General features: G+C 42.9%; 1 protein-coding gene across 22 annotated transcripts in view; it reads right to left on the bottom strand.

The window, feature by feature from the left end:
- The window catches only part of LOC128698812 (carbohydrate sulfotransferase 11), a 211943-nt gene that overhangs the window by 170153 nt on the left and 23683 nt on the right, over positions 1-18107 (bottom strand). For all 22 annotated transcript variants that reach the window (XM_070097816.1, XM_070097815.1, XM_070097813.1 and 19 more), the window contains exon 2: positions 9135-9360. In XM_070097816.1, the coding sequence (XP_069953917.1) occupies positions 9135-9248 (114 nt within the window). In that variant the 5' untranslated portion in view covers positions 9249-9360. The remainder of the gene's footprint in view (positions 1-9134; positions 9361-18107) is intronic.

Consider the following 18107-nt stretch of genomic DNA (forward strand, 5'->3'; position numbering starts at 1 on the left):
GGGGAAGCAGAGGCCTGTGAGGGCCTTTGCAAAAAGGAAAACTATTTCCACTGTTTCACTAGGTATATCCTTAGTCACAGCTCGCACATAAGAGTTCTCACAACACTGAAGCTGTCTTCCAACAGTAGGAGTACTTATGTACTATCTGACGCTTCCTGTGTAATGTAGCTCATTTAACTTTTCACTGCCGAGAACTTCCGTCTTCAGTTTACATTGCGGGACATCTTTTACAATTCCGAGAGTCGATGCCGACACCACAACGGTACAGAAATTGCTGGCGCTTCAGACAGCCAGCGAAATATTGCAGGCCCATGGCAGAATGCCCAGTCTGTGGTGCTGCTGATCAAAAGGTGGCTCGTGGCCTGGTTAGCAAAGCTCTCACTTCACACGCTGAGTGTCCGGGTTCGATTCTTGGCAAGGGTGGAAACATTGGGCTTGTGTCTATACACCAGTTGTCCCTGTTCACCCATCAGTAAAATGGGTAGCCGGGTGTGGGTCGCATCCTGGGACAAAATTGACCATCCTAAATGCCTGAAATGCTCTGCAAAACAAGGAACTTTCTATCTCTGTATACCTTGTACATGTACTTGCAGAATTAACGATAACCAATACATCTTGTGACCTGCCTCTTTCTAGCCTTAATTATAATGAGGCTCACTCAGCTTACAAGAACATAAGAACATAAGAAAGAAGGAACACGGCAACAGGCCTACTGACCCATGTGGAGCAGGTCATGTCCCCACCCCCCCCGGATTATCCCAATGGCCCACCCAGTCTGGTCATCCCCACTCAAGGATGGAGCACTGTACCAGACCCAGCAGCACAAGCTAGTCAGGTCCAACTCACACCCACCCACACCCACTCATGTATTTATCTAACCTATTTTTAAAACCACACAACGTTTTAGCCTCAATAACTGTACTCGGGAGTTTGTTCCACTCATCCACAACTCTATTACCAAACCAGTGCTTTCCTATATCCTTCCTGAATCTGAATTTTTCCAACTTGAAACCATTGCTGCGAGTCCTGTCTTGGCTGGAAATTTTCATCACACTATTTACATCCCCTTTATTTATTCCTGTTTTCCATTTATACACCTCGATCATATCCCCCCTAATTCTACGCCTTTCGAGAGAGTGCAGATTTAGGGCCCTCAGTCTATCCTCATAGGGAAGATTCCTGATACATGGGATCATCTTCGTCATCCTCCTTTGTACATTTTCCAGAGCATTTATATCCATTTTGTAATACGGTAACCAGAACTCAGCAGCATAGTCTAAATGAGGCCTAACCAAGGATATATAGAGTTGAAGAACAACCTGAGGACTTCTATTATTTATACTTCTAGATATGAAGCCAAGAATTCTGTTAGCTTTATTGCGAACACTAATGCACTGTTGTCTTGGTTTTAGGTTACTGCTAACGAGAACTCCTAAATCATTTTCGCAATCGGTAGTATTAAGATCTACATTATTTAGTTTATATGTGGCATGGTTATTTAACTGTCCAACATTTAGAACTTTGCATCTGTCAATATTAAACTGCATCTGCCACTTCTCCGACCATTGCGTCAGTCTATTCAAATCATCCTGGAGTGCTCTAATGTCCTCATTAGAATGAATTTGGCGGCCTATTTTGGTGTCATTAGCAAATTTGCTTAAGTCGCTATTTATTCCCTCATCTATGTCGTTTATGTAAATTGTGAACAACAACGGGCCCAACACTGACCCCTGAAGAACACCGCTTGTGACGTGCCCCCATTCTGATTTCTCCCCATTTATGCAAACTCTCTGCTGTCTATTTGTCAGCCATGCCTCTACCCAGGAAAAAATTTCTCCTCCTATTCCGTGTGCCCTAAGTTTCCTCAATAGCCTCTGGTGTGGAACTCTTCAAACATCTTAGTGAAAAAAGTTAGTAAATTCGTAAGACAGGAACGCCCCTTTGTAAAACCATGTTGAGAATCATTAATCAATCTCTGCCTGTCAAGATGGCTACGAACTTCTTCGGCAATTATTGATTCCCTAAATTTTCCCACTATGGAGGTAAGGCTTATTGGTCTATAGTTCGAAGCCAAGGACCTGTCACCTGCCTTGTAAATAGGTATTACATTTGCCATTTTCCACTTATCAGGTACTATGCCAGTTTGTAGTGATATGTTAAAAAGATTAGCCAAAGGTATGCTAAGTTCCTCTTTACATTCCTTTAACACCCTTGCAAACAGTTCATCAGGACCTGGGGATTTGTTAGGTTTTAGTTTCTCTATTTGTCTGAGGACCATGTCACTAGTTACCGCAATCGTACATAGTTTATCATCATCCTGTTCTACGTAATCTAGTATTTCAGGAATATCGCTAGTATTTTCTTGGGTGAAAACTGAGAGGAAGTAGGTATTTAGAATTTCACACATATCCTTATCACTGTCAGTGATCTGTATACCTGAAAGAACCCTTTTGGGTTAGTCTTTGAATCCCTTGCGACCTTAGCCTCATAATCCCTTTTTGCTTTTCTTATTCCTTTTTTATTTCTCTCTTTAATTGAATATATTGATTTCTTAACTGTCCATCCCCTCTTTTGATACGCCTATATATGCCTCTCTTTTGACCAATGAGATGTTTTAATCTATTGTTCATCCATTTGGGATCATTTTTGTTAGATGTAATTTTCCTACTACAAACAAAAGTTGTCTGGGCAGCTAGAACTATGCTCTGAAAAACGTCATATTGGCAACCAAGATCACCTACCTGACCCATAGTCAGGATATCCCAATTTATCCCACCCAAGTAATTTTTCAGTCCCTTAAAGTCGGCCAAGAGAAAATCTTGGACAGAGATTTGATTGCAGTTATCTGGGTAATTCCGTGATATATTGAAACTAAGTGATTTGTGATCACTTTCCCCAAGCTCATCATTAACCTCAAGATTATTAATTAGTGATTCTTTGTTGGCAAGAACCAAGTCAAGCAGATTGTTTCCTCTAGGTGGTTAGCTTATTCACGTCATTTCAATTATGCCATGGCAGTCTCTCATCTCCGCCTCCAAGGAAGACTTCCACGACTTTCTTATTCTAGATTTATTAAGCGGCCTCCAACCTTGGTGGTACCTACTTCCACAATCTTCTCTGTGGTCATAACTTCCACAGTCACCTCTGTTGCTAACTCATGCAGCCCTGGACTCCGAGGTCCCAACCTTGTCGCCTCAAACTGTCCTTGAGTCTTCATCTTCTCGCTCTCATGTATCTATGCCTACAAAATCTCCCACAACATCTTTCCTTCGCGTATAAACATCCCTAAAGTTCAAAATTAAATCTCCATTAACCCATTCATCACTTATCCTTCCCAAACATTTTTCCTGTCCAGTCTTTGTGTCTAGTATTTTGCCTCTTACTGTCTCTGTTACTGGTGTGGAGGCTCATCCTTCCCCTCGTACAGTTCCCTCCTCTCCTGTCCCCTACCAAGTTTCTTCCTTTCCTGTCCCCTCCCAAGTTTCTTCCCAAGTTCGATAACTTCCATCTTTTCTCCTATTTTTACTCGCTCTCTGCCTTCTATCTCTGCTGTCGAATTTCCTACAACTTCCTTGTCCGCTGAAACGCTTGGAGCTATCTCCAAATATATTGAGGAGACAGAACCGATAATGGACACTGATCCACCTCCCATCACTCCTCTTCTTTCTCACTTTACTAAAGCATCTACATGACTCCTTTCTTCACAGTGCTCCAATCCTTCACTGCTTATTCTATTTTCGTTACCTCCATATGTAAACTTTACTAAACCTCCTAGCAGAGGCGAGTCTTATAATGTGCCTTTTACACTTCTGGAATTGGAGTCAACACTCCGCTTACCTATCGTCGGCAGCTGGGCCTGATGGCATTTATATTCGCATGCTTCAGCATTTACATACATCAGCCCTTGCAGTTCTCGTACGTCTTTTTAATCTTATTTGGTCACATGGGGTTCTTCCCCAGCTATGGAAAACTGCTGTTGTTCTACCTTGTCGTAAACCAGGTACTTAGGGCCATGATGTCTCACACTATCATCCCATTGCTCTTACCAGTGCAGTTTGAAAGTTGATGGAACGTCTAGTAAATACGTTGACGTTTGGTGTGGTATTTAGAGACACACAATAGTCTCTCTAATAGTCAATGTAACTTTCATGCGGGCCGCTCCACTACTGACCCCTTTCTCCGCTTCGGTACCTATGTTTGTAATACCTGTGCTAGTAACCACTCGGTTAAGGAATATGACATTACTTGGAGATATAACTTCTTGGCCCAAATTCATTCCTTAGGCTTCTAAAGCAATCTGCCACTTTTTCTTAGAAACTTCACCTCTGAGCCACGTTTCCGTATTTGCGTTACTGTTTCGCTTTCCCCGGACTTGTCCATGCTGAAGGTGTCCCTCAAGGATATGTACTTAGCACTACTCTTTTTCTACTAGCTATAAATGATCTGGCCTTGTTCTTCCATTTAATATTTGGTCATCACTTTATGTCGATGACTTTGCTATAGCCTGTGCAGGCGGTGACTGTCGCATAGTAGCAGCCTCACTCCAACACGCATTCAAGTGTGTTTCCCATTCGGCCACTATGCATGGGTTTAAATTTTCTGTTGCTAAAACGCACCAAATTATTTTCACTAGACGTTTTGTTGTCTCCGGTACTCTACTGTATGACTCCCATATCCCTGAAAGTGGAACGGTGAAATTTCTTGGTCTGCTGTTTGATCGCCGGCTGCCTTGGAAACCTTACATTACCTCCGTGAAAGCAACTTGCCATAGCCGGCTGAACCTCCTCAAAACCCTTGCTCATCTTTCTTGGAGGGGGAGGGGGTTCGATCGTCGAACTCTTCGATTTTTCAAAGCCTCTTCCACAACTCTTTTTAAACTTGATCACATTCATAATCTGGAATTACGTTTATGTCTAGGTGCTTTTTTTGCCCCTCTCCTGTTGAGAGCCTTTATGCAGTGGCGAATGTTCCATCCTTGAACAATTGCCGAGATGCTCATTTTCTCTGTTATCTTTTCCGCTCTCATGACCTGCAAGATCCTTCTACATACAGGATAATAACAAATGTTAGCAAAGGTCCATTATTTACTCACCGCCCCTGTTTACTCCTTCCCTTTTCTCTGTGTCTTCACTCGCTCTTCAGTTCTCGTCAGTTACCTCCTTTATATGTTCATCTGGCTGGCATCTAACTTTTCTCTTTAACCCTGGGAGGTTATTAGACTCGGCCATCATTTACAGCTGAACTGTATGCACTTCTTATTGGAGTTATTCGTATTGCATCTATGCCTCCCTCAACATTTGTCGTAGTCTCGGATTCCTTTAGTGCTCTGCAAACTATTTAAAAATTTGATTCCCCTCATCACCTAGTTCTTCGTATACTTTGGTAGCGATGCATTTCTGCAAAAACAAAGAAATAGTTTTCAGGTGGGTCCCTGGTCATGTTGATGCTCAAGGCAACGAGCAGGCAGACTCTGCTGCTGGGTCCCTGGTCATGTTGATGCTCAAGGCAACGAGCAGGCAGACTCTGCTGCTGGGTCCCTGGTCATGTTGATGCTCAAGGCAACGAGCAGGCAGACTCTGCTGCTGGGTCCTTGGTCATATTGATGCTCAAGGCAACGAGCAGGCAGACTCTGCTGCTGGGTCCCTGGTCATGTTGATGCTCAAGGCAACGAGCAGGCAGACTCTGCTGCTGGGTCCCTGGTCATGTTGATGTTCAAGGCAACGAGCAGGCAGACTCTGCTGCTGGGTCCCCGGTCATGATGATGTTCAAGGCAACGAGCAGGCAGACTCTGCTGCTGGGTCCCTGGTCATGTTGATGTTCAAGGCAACGAGCAGGCAGACTCTGCTGCTGGGTCCCTGGTCATGTTGATGTTCAAGGCAACGAGCAGGCAGACTCTGCTGCTGGGTCCCCGGTCATGATGATGTTCAAGGCAACGAGCAGGCAGACTCTGCTGCTGGGTCCCCGGTCATGTTGATGTTCAAGGCAACGAGCAGGCAGACTCTGCTGCTGGGTCCCCGGTCATGATGATGTTCAAGGCAACGAGCAGGCAGACTCTGCTGCTGGGTCCCTGGTCATGTTGATGTTCAAGGCAACGAGCAGGCAGACTCTGCTGCTGGGTCCCTGGTCATGTTGATGTTCAAGGCAACGAGCAGGCAGACTCTGCTGCTGGGTCCCCGGTCATGATGATGTTCAAGGCAACGAGCAGGCAGACTCTGCTGCTGGGTCCCCGGTCATGATGATGTTCAAGGCAACGAGCAGGCAGACTCTGCTGCTGGGTCCCCGGTCATGATGATGTTCAAGGCAACGAGCAGGCAGACTCTGCTGCTGGGTCCCTGGTCATGTTGATGTTCAAGGCAACGAGCAGGCAGACTCTGCTGCTGGGTCCCCGGTCATGTTGATGTTCAAGGCAACGAGCAGGCAGACTCTGCTGCTGGGTCCCCGGTCATGTTGATGTTCAAGGCAACGAGCAGGCAGACTCTGCTGCTGGGTCCCCGGTCATGTTAATGTTCAAGGCAACGAGCAGGCAGACTCTGCTGCTGGGTCCCCGGTCATGTTAATGTTCAAGGCAACGAGCAGGCAGACTCTGCTGCTGGGTCCCCAGTCATGTTGATGTTCAAGGCAACGAGCAGGCAGACTCTGCTGCTGGGTCCCTGGTCATGTTGATGTTCAAGGCAACGAGCAGGCAGACTCTGTTGCTGGGTCCTTGGTCATGTTAATGTTTAAGGCAACGAGCAGGCAGACTCTGCTGCTGGATCCCTGGTCATGTTGATGTTCAAGGCAACGAGCAGGCAGACTCTGCTGCTGGGTCCTTGGTCACGTTAATGTTCAAGGCAACGAGCAGGCAGACTCTGCTGCTGGGTCCCCGGTCATGTTAATGTTCAAGGCAACGAGCAGGCAGACTCTGCTGCTGGGTCCTTGGTCATGTTAATGTTCAAGGCAACGAGCAGGCAGACTCTGCTGCTGGGTCCTTGGTCATGTTGATGTTCAAGGCAACGAGCAGGCAGACTCTGCTGCTGGGTCTTTGGTCATGTTGATGTTCAAGACAACGAGCAGGCAGACTCTGCTGCTGGGTCCTTGGTCATGTTGATGTTCAAGGCAACGAGCAGGCAGACTCTGCTGCTGGGTCCTTGGTCATGTTGATGTTCAAGGCAACGAGCAGGCAGACTCTGCTGCTGAGTCCTTGGTCATGTTGATGTTCAAGGCAACGAGCAGGCAGACTCTGCTGCTGGGTCCTTGGTCATGTTGATGTTCAAGGCAACGAGCAGGCAGACTCTGCTGCTGGGTCCTTGGTCATGTTGATGTTCAAGGCAACGAGCAGGCAGACTCTGCTGCTGGGTCCCTGACTATGATAATGTTCAAGGCAACGAGCAGGCAGACTCTGCTGCTGGGTCCTTGGTCATGTTGATGTTCAAGGCAACGAGCAGGCAGACTCTGCTGCTGGGTCCTTGGTCATGTTGATGTTCAAGGCAACGAGCAGGCAGACTCTACTGCTGGGTCCTTGGTCATGTTGATGTTCAAGGCAACGAGCAGGCAGACTCTGCTGCTGGGTCCTTGGTCATGTTGATGTTCAAGGCAACGAGCAGGCAGACTCTGCTGCTGGGTCCTTGGTCATGTTGATGTTCAAGGCAACGAGCAGGCAGACTCTGCTGCTGGGTCCTTGGTCATGTTGATGTTCAAGGCAACGAGCAGGCAGACTCTGCTGCTGGGTCCTTGGTCATGTTGATGTTCAAGGCAACGAGCAGGCAGACTCTGCTGCTGAGTCCTTGGTCATGTTGTTGTTCAAGGCAACGAGCAGGCAGACTCTGCTGCTGGGTCCTTGGTCATGTTGATGTTCAAGGCAACGAGCAGGCAGACTCTGCTGCTGGGTCCTTGGTCATGTTGATGTTCAAGGCAACGAGCAGGCAGACTGCCGTGCGGTCAGCAGTACATGATCTTGTTTCACATATTCCATTCTCAGATTATTTTGCTGTAATTTCTAATCATTTTCGCAACCGTTGACAACACCGTTGCTCCAATATGACTCATAACAAAATGTATTTTATCAAACCTCCAATAGTGAATACCAAATTTTCTCGCAGTACAGCCTACCAACACTAAAAGTTTGAAGCCGATCACACATAGAACAACTGCATTCTTCCAGTACTCTATACCCACATCCTTTCATTCATAATTCTACATATCAAAGCCATGTTTCCTACTTCATCTGTGTGATTCCGTTCTTCCGTATTACTTTCCGGTTCTTCTCTATTAACAGACATAACTTCTTCCTCTTTCATCATCATTCAAATATTCTGTCTCTATTTCTTGATGTTTGTTTAAATGCTCATATTTTTTTTTTCACTTTTTTTATCTTTAGTTATCAAACGCCTCATCAATTTACTCTTAACGAAGAAGTCTTTACCAGATTGTCTCTTTAAAACAGATTCTTGTTCCCGGAAAACTATGTTGATCGCTCAACCATTCTTTTATTTGTTTTTCATCGTGAATTTGCTTTTCTAATATATTTTCTTTTCGAAAAAAAAATCACAAAGACATATACTTCATTATGGTCATTTTCACCCTATTCATCCAATCATTTATTCCTTTTTTCCTAATTCACTCACCTTCAGTAGCCTTAAATCAATGCTGCACATCCTTGTATCATTCTTAAGTCTGTACCAAAAAACATCTTTGAAAATGTCAATTAAAAATTACGCTGTTTCACTACTTTAAAGGATATGCAGCCAATGCCGATATTTGTTAATGTTTTTATAAATTACAAGTTTTGCTCTTATTTTGCTGGTAATTAAGCCAGATTGCTTTAAATTTTATATAATCACTTGGAAATTTACAAATTACTGAACAGACAGTTTATGAAGTGACTGACAGAGACCTGAAGCCACATGACTGGTCACTTCTGGTAACTACCCTACGATAATTTCTGTGTTCTTTATTATAAATTTTGCTAATAATTATTTATTTCACGTCGTGTAACTTGCCGTAATAAAAATTACAACATCACTTGCATATTAGTGTCATGACTCAAAGATACTTCACAAACAATGCAGCACAGGTCAGTATTTGCAAGTGTCTTCTAATATACATCATTTGTTTATTTACAGTAATGAGTAACCACTGCGGTGTAGTGTACTCACCGAAGAGCTCTCAGAGGAAGGACTGGTGTGAGGAACATGGAGCAGAATATTCAGTGTGAGGAAGACGGACACTGTTGCACAGATACAAACGCTCCTCACTACCATGCTCGCCATTATGACCTTCACAGTTCCTCTGCTATTGCTACTTCAGGTGACGCTCCAGTCTCACTCTCACCATCAATAGACATTCCTTTTGTCTCAGGAAATTCTCATGATTTTCTCCACACTGTGAATAAACCAAAATAATATTTTATGTTATCCCATTTTCTTATTGTTGAGTTAAAAGTATATACATATATATATATACATACATACATATATATATATATATATTTTAAGAAAAAGAGGATAAATAAGTATACACGATATGATGTAGGGCGAAATGACAGTAGTTTGTTGGATTATGTATTGGTAGATAAAAGACTGTTGAGTAGACTTCAGGATGTACATGTTTATAGAGGGGCCACAGATATATCAGATCACTTTCTAGTTGTAGCTACACTGAGAGTAAAAGGTAGATGGGATACAAGGAGAATAGAAGCATCAGGGAAGAGAGAGGTGAAGGTTTATAAACTAAAAGAGGAGGCAGTTAGGGTAAGATATAAACAGCTATTGGAGGATAGATGGGCTAATGAGAGCATAGGCAATGGGGTCGAAGAGGTATGGGGTAGGTTTAAAAATGTAGTGTTAGAGTGTTCAGCAGAAGTTTGTGGTTACAGGAAAGTGGGTGCAGGAGGGAAGAGGAGCGATTGGTGGAATGATGATGTAAAGAGAGTAGTAAGGGAGAAAAAGTTAGCATATGAGAAGTTTTTACAAAGTAGAAGTGATGCAAGGAGGGAAGAGTATATGGAGAAAAAGAGAGAAGTTAAGAGAGTGGTGAAGCAATGTAAAAAGAGAGCAAATGAGAGAGTGGGTGAGATGTTATCAACAAATAGGAGAGGAGAGTTATTAAATGGAGAGTTAGAGGTATTGGGAAGATGGAAGGAATATTTTGAGGAATTGTTAAATGTTGATGAAGATAGGGAAGCTGTGATTTCGTGTATAGGGCAAGGAGGAATAACATCTTGTAGGAGTGAGGAAGAGCCACTTGTGAGTGTGGGGGAAGTTCGTGAGGCAGTAGGTAAAATGAAAGGGGGTAAGGCAGCCGGGATTGATGGGATAAAGATAGAAATGTTAAAAGCAGGTGGGGATATAGTTTTGGAGTGGTTGGTGCAATTATTTAATAAATGTATGGAAGAGGGTAAGGTACCTAGGGATTGGCAGAGAGCATGCATAGTTCCTTTGTATAAAGGCAAAGGGGACAAAAGAGAGTGCAAAAATTATAGGGGGATTAGTCTGTTGAGTGTACCTGGTAAAGTGTATGGTAGAGTTATAATTGAAAGAATTAAGAGTAAGACGGAGAATAGGATAGCAGATGAACAAGGAGGCTTTATGAAAGGTAGGGGGTGTGTGGACCAGGTGTTTACAGTGAAACATATAAGTGAACAGTATTTAGATAAGGCTAAAGAGGTCTTTGTGGCATTTATGGATTTGGAAAAGGCGTATGACAGGGTGGATAGGGGGGCAATGTGGCAGATGTTGCAAGTGTATGGTGTAGGAGGTAGGTTACTGAAAGCAGTGAAGAGTTTTTACGAGGATAGTGAGGCTCAAGTTAGAGTATGTAGGAAAGAGGGAAATTATTTCCCAGTAAAAGTAGGCCTTAGACAAGGATGTGTGATGTCACCGTGGTTGTTTAATATATTTATAGATGGGGTTGTAAGAGAAGTAAATGCGAGGGTCTTGGCAAGAGGCGTGGAGTTAAAAGATAAAGAATCACACACAAAGTGGGAGTTGTCACAGCTGCTCTTTGCTGATGACACTGTGCTCTTGGGAGATTCTGAAGAGAAGTTGCAGAGATACTGTGAAAGATTAGTGAAATTCCAAGTACTTTCGTGACTTCTCACATTATCAAGGAACTATAAAAACAAAACATCAAAGGAAGGCATTTAAAGGGTAAAAACTACACCTCACCATCACATCCCACAACAAAGCAACACCTCACACACGCGTGACAACACCCGACTCTGTGAAACACACTTAATACTCTACCCAAGACTTAAGATTTATTACTTGTTTAATGCATCATTAAATTCTTCCCAAATTTTATTAATTATAAATTAATCCAATATATATAAATCAAAGGAAATATTCATATTATTTTCAAAACTGCATTTTATGAAACAAGATTCAATTATATTTCTGTCAACCATGGACTTGCTTGATACCACTTTCTCAACTTTTTGAAAATCAATTGGATGGTTAAAATCTCTCACATGAATAAATAGAGCATTAAAATCTTGTCCAGTTCTAATGCTATATTTATGTTGTTTTAATCTTAGTTCGAGACTTTTACCAGTTTGACCGTAATAAACTTTATCGCAAATTTTACAAGGAATCTTATAGACACATCCGTCAGCATTTTGTGGGGAATTCTTTATCAAAAGTTTTTTTACTGTATCAAGATTTTTAAATACAACTTTGATATTAAAAGTCTTAAGAAGAGAAGGTATATCAACCAAGTTTTCATGGAAAGGTAGAACCAACATATTTTTAGTTGAATAAGCAGTTAGAGAGTAACTGCTTCTTTAACACGGTTAAGGTACGAACAGATGCCTTCTTTGACACCGCTACCAGTTTTGAAATGCTGCACCCAATTCCTCACTGAACGCTCATACACACCAACATTCTCCAACATTTCTTTCGTCTGGTGCCCAGCTTTGTGAAGCCCCATGATTTGAGCTATAGTTTCAGGTGTTAAAGATTTCCTTTTACCCATAATCAAACATGTATAACCCCAAAACCAAAGGGAACACCGGACAAAAGATGGGGCAGATGAGAGACAACAGTGCAACACTTCCTCTCACCACGGTAACCACGTGAGCAATGAGAAGGCACTGTGAAGTGTGGCAGCAGCCGAGAGGTCATGCTAACAGCTGCTACCCAGCAGAATACACTGACGAGAAAAGACCCTCCTGTAGGCCTTTGATTTTCGTCACAGCATTGTGCCGGGGTGCTCACCCGGCACAATGGATCAAAGTCTAGCGCAAGCTGGACTCCAAGGTATTGGTCCAGTGTGGGTAGATTGGTAAAGCACTGCGTACCTTGTTCCAAGGTTCGTAGGTTCGAATCTCCTTCAGCCAGAGATCAGTGTTTGTGTATATTTCGCCTGCTCCTGCGAATTCCTTGCATATATATATATATATATATATATATATATATATATATCTATATATATATATATATATATATATATATATATATCATGCCGAATAGGTAAAACTTGCGATTTTAGCTTCAATAACAACGCTCTTCTTGCCGAATAAGGCAAGCGACAATTTGTGTATGCAATAATTTCGCAAAAATCATTCTGAAGCTTACGAAAAAAATATTTCGTTGTGTTTGTTTATTATTAAATTATTGTAAACTTATCTAAAATATATTTAGTTGATTAGGCTAAATTTAATTGCGCTTGTTATAATAAGGTTAGGTAAGTTTTCTGGTACAAAATTATTAATTTTTACATTAACATGAATGAATAATTATATCTTTAAACGTATAAGAGAAAATTTTAGAAAGGACCTAATTTTATATGAGTTCTTGCTAATTGACCAGTTAACGAGTTAACAACCTTCGTCAACACTGTCTGGCTGGGCGGATTCCAGAAGAAATTTAAACCTTCCTTTTTTGGAGCCTCACTATGTGCTTTGAAGAAGAAGGATGGGGGAATCAGACCCACTGCTACTGCTAACATTCTTCGCCGTCTCGTTGCCAAAGCAGCAGTCAGAAACAGTCGCCTAGAACAGGGCTACTCAAATACTAAGAGCAAAGGTCCACATGGGCAAGTACCAATGTATGCAAAGGTCCGGATACGTGTTTTACACGCAGTGAGAGTCCAGGGTCGCCAGACTTCCCAGCCCATATGCTACCAAACTCTTTTTAAAAAATGCGAAAAAAGTCAACTTCATTGCACAAGTGATAATTGCCAATAAGAATTACCATTGAATGAAAGAAAATATCACTATTTAGCTATGCTAGAATACTGTATTCCATTTAGTGTATGCATTCTATTAAGATAGAATAATGTATTAATCCTGCTTTTGTGTACCACCTCATCCTGAAGGTGGTAACACCTTCTATTTAACTAAGCTTTCTCCTAAAGCCCGCAGTCCAACTAAAACACTCAGAAGGTCCGGATTCGGACCGCGGGCCGCCAATTGAGTAGCTCTGGCCTAGAAGCTGCCAGTTTACTCCAGCCACACCAACTGGACTTTTGGGTCTCTCAAGGCAGTGAAGCCGCAGCTCATGCTGCAAGGGCCTACATCAGGGACTTACCAGAAGACAAGTCCATAGTCAAACTTGACTAGAAATGCCTTTAATATGGTGAAAAGAGATGTGGTCTTGCCAGCCGTTCGGGATCGGTTTCCCAGTCTTTTTCCCTTCATTTCAGCTGGCTACAGCAAACCCCCAATTCTTTTGTTTGGCGAACAAGAAATTCTCTCATCAGAGGGTGTTCAGCAGGGTGATCCACTTGTTCCACTTCTCTTCTGCTTGGCAGTAAGAGAACTAATTTCCAGCCTGCGCAGTGAGCTCAGCATCTGGTACCTGGATGATGGCACTCTAGCAGGTACTGAAGAGTCCCTACTAGAGGACCTATAACTGATGAGGACACAGGGAGAAGCCTTGGGACTCATCCTTAATCCCTCCAAGTGTGAAATCATCACAACGAACCAGGAAATAATCAGGGCTGTGCTAACAATCCTCCCTGAAGTCTCTACTACCACTCCAGCCAAGAGCACTCTATTGGGAGCACCGCTGGGTCACCAGGCCATCGACACAGTCCTCAAGAACAAACTGAATGCCCTGAAGAGAATTGAGGAGAGAATAAGATATCTCGATGCCCATGATGCCCTGTATCTCCTCACAAGGTGTCTTACTCTGCCAAAGACTCACTTACTTCCTGAGGTGCACACCCTCTTTTGACAGCCCAACACTCAAAGAATATGACTAACTCCTGAGATCAATCTTTAAGAAGGCACTGAATCTGTCACTGGAAGATCAGCAATGGGATCAGGCAACCCTCCCAGTGTGACTGGGAGGTATATGGGTGCGTAAAACAATGCAGGGAGCTTTACCTGCATTTCTGTCTTCGTGTTTGACTTCCAGTGGATTAGTTAAGGAGATTGACCCTGAACGCTTGAGAGGTGCGGTAGGAGCTCAAAACCCCAGGTTCATTGAAGCAGCCGTGTGGTGGGACGCCCTTGCCGACTCCTCCAGTAGACCAGCTCCTCCTAAAGAGCACAAACAGTCCTATTGGGACAAACCGATCATGGAAAAAATCGCCAACACAATGCTCACCAACGCTTCAGAAAAGGACAATGCTCGTCTCCTGGCAGTGAAGGCACCAAATTCAGATTTCCTTCTAGCTGTTCCCAATTCCTCTTTGGGAACTTGACTCGACTCACAGGCCATTCGGATTCATGTTGCTCTTCGCCTAGCCGCCCTCATACTCACCAAACATAGGTGTATTTGCGGCAAGGCGACTGCTGATCAATTCAGATTTCATGGTCTCGTTTGTCACACATCAGAAGGGAAGTATGTAAGATATGAGGAGGTCAACGACATCATAAAGAGAAGCCTCATAAGAACATATGAACATAAGAAAAAGGAACACTGGAACAGGCCTACTGGCCTATGAGAGGCAGGTCCAATTCTCCCACAGGGTTAAGCCAATGCCTTGACCTACTGAGGTCAGACACATCACTTAGTAGTAGCACGAGCTAGTCATTTCCATCTCACACCCACCCACACCCACTCATGTATTTATCCAACCTATTTTTAAAACTATACAACGTCTTAGCGTCTATGACGGTACTCGGGAGATCGTTCCACTCATCCACAACTCTATTACCAAACCAGTGCTTTTCTATATCCTTCCTGAATTTTTCCAATTTTAAGCCATTGCTGCGAGTCCTGTCTATGTTAAATATTTTTAGCACGCTATTTACATCCCATTTATTAATTCCTGTTTTCCATTTATACACCTCAGTCATATCCCCCCTAATTCTACGCCTTTCTAGATAGTGCAGGTTCAGGGCCCTCAGTCTATCCTCATAGGGAAGATTTCTGATACATGGGATCAGCTTTGTCATCCTCCTTGGTACGTTTTTCAATGCATTTATATCCATTCTGTGATACAGTGATCAAAACTGTGCAGCATAATCTAAGTGTGTCCTAACCAAAGATATATGAGTTGAAGAACAACCCGAGGACTTATTTATACTTCTTGATATGAAGCCAAGGATTCTGTTAACTTTACTGCGAACACTAATGCAATGTCGTCATGGTTTTAGATTATTACCAACCAGAACTCCTAAATCCTTTTCGCAATTCGTAATATTAAGATCTACATTATTTAGTTTATATGTGGCATGGTTATTTTTCTGTCCAGTATTTATAACTTTGCATTTGTCTATATTAAACTGCATCTGCCACTTCTCCGACCATTGCATCAGTCTATTCATATCATCCTGGAGTGCTCTAATGTCCTCATTAGAATGAATTTGACGGCCTATTTTGGTGTCATCAGAAAATTTGCTTATGTCGCTATTTATTCCCTCATCTATGTCGTTTATGTAGATTGTGAACAACAAGGGGCCCATCACTGACCCGTGTGGAACACCGCTTGTGACGTGCCCCATTCTGATTTCTCCCCATTTATGCAAACCTTCTGCTGCCTATTCGTCAACAATGCCTCAACCCAGGAAAAAATTTCTCCTATTCCATGTGCCTTAAGTTTCCTTAATAGCTTCTGATGTGGAACTCTATCGAAAGACTTACTGAAGTCCATATACACGATATCATGATACCATGATCTACCTCCTCAAATACCTTAGTGAAGAAAGTTAGTAAATTCGTAAGACAAAAACCGTGCTGAGGTTCATTAATCAACTTATGCCTTTCGAGATGGCTACGAATTGCTTCGGCAATTATTGATTCCATAAATTTTTCCACTATGGAGGTAAGGCTTATTGGTCTGTAGTTCGAAGCTAAGGATCTGTCACCTGCCTTGTAAACAGGTATTACATTTGCCATTTTCCATTTATCAGGCACGGTAAAAAGCTCTGTTCCACAAGGCACAGTACTCGCTCCCATTCTATTCCTCATCCTCATTTCTGACATAGACAGAGATGTAAGCCATAGCTCCGTGTCTTCCTTTGTGGATGACACCCGGATCACCATGGCAGTGACCTCCATCGAAGACACTGCGAGACTCTGTGCGGACATCAACCTCAATCGAATGGGCCACTCAAAACAATATGAAGTTCAACGAGGAGAAATTTCAATTACTCAGATATGGAACACTTCAAGAAATTAAAAATGTGTCAGGGCATACCACAAATTCTAACCATACAATAGTGCGGAAAAGTAATGTGAAGGACCTGGGAGTGATAATGTCAGAGCATCTCCCTTCAAAGACAACAACAATATATCTACCTCATCAGCTAGGAAAATGACAGGATGGATAATGAGAACCTTCAAAACTAGGGACGCCAAGCCCATGATGATTCTCTTCAAATAGCTTGTGCTCTCTAGACTGGAAAACTGTTGTAAACTAACGGCCCCCTTCAAGGTTGGCGACATTGCAGACCTGGAGAGGTTACAAAGAACTTCTACGGCACACATAAGTGCGATAAGGCACCTAAACTAGGACGCAGGCGAGAAAGATACGTGATAATATACACTTGGAAGGTCCTGGAAGGATTGGTACCAAACCTGTACACGAAAATCACTCGATATGAAAGCAAAAGACTTGGCAGGAGATGCAACATTCCCCCGATGAAAAGCAGGGGTGCCACGAGTACACTGAGGGACAACACAATAAGTGTCTGGGGCCCAAGACTGTTCAGTTGCTTCCCAGCATACATAAGGGGGATTACCAATAGACCCCTGGCTGTCTTCAAGAAGGCACTGGAGATGCACCTAAAGTCAGTACCTGACCAACCAGGCTGTGGTTCGTACGTCAGCGTGCGTGCGGCCAGCAGTAACAGCCTGGTTGATCAGACCCTGATCTACCATGAAGCCTGGTCTCAAACCAGGTTGCCGGGGCGTTGACCCCCGAAAACCTCGCCAGGTAAACTCCAGGTAAACTATGCTAGTTTGTAGTGATATGTTGAAAAGATTAGGCAAAGTTCCTCTTTACATTCCTTTAACACCCTTGCAAACAGTTCATCAGGGCCTGGGGATTTGTTAGGTTTTAATTTCCCTATTTGTCTGAGAACCATGTCACTAGTTACCGCAATCGTACATAGTTTATTATCGTCCTGATCTACATTTCTAGAATTTTGCTAGTATTTTCCTGGGTAAAAACTGAGAGGAAAATTTCACACATATCCTTACCACTGTCAGTGATCTGACCTGAGTTACTCTTGGCCTGTGTTGTCTCTAATCTTACTTCTGTATACCTGAAAGAACCCTTTTGGGTTAGTCTTCGAATCCCTAGCGACCTTAGCCTCATAATCCCTTTTTGCTTTTCTTATTTCTTTTTTTATTTCTCTCTTTAATTGAATATATTGATTTCTTAACTGCCCATCCCCTCTTTTGATACGCCTATATATGCCTCTCTTTTGACCAATGAGATGTTTTAATCTATTGTTCATCCATTTGGGATCATTTTTGTTAGATCTAATTTCCCTACTCGGAACAAAAGTTGTCTGGGCAGCTAGAAATATGCTCTGAAAAACGTCATATTGGCAACCAAGATCACCTACCTGACCCATAGTCAGGACATCCCAATTTAACCCACCTAGGTAATTTTTCAGTCCCATGAAATCGGCCAAGCAAAAGTCTGGGACAGAGATTTGATTGCAGTTTCCTGCGTAATTCCATGATATATTGAAACTAAGTGATTTGTGATTGCTTTCCCCAAGCTCATCA

The sequence above is a fragment of the Cherax quadricarinatus genome, chromosome 59, assembly GCF_038502225.1.
Source record: "Cherax quadricarinatus isolate ZL_2023a chromosome 59, ASM3850222v1, whole genome shotgun sequence".
NCBI classification, from domain to species: Eukaryota; Metazoa; Arthropoda; class Malacostraca; order Decapoda; family Parastacidae; genus Cherax; species Cherax quadricarinatus.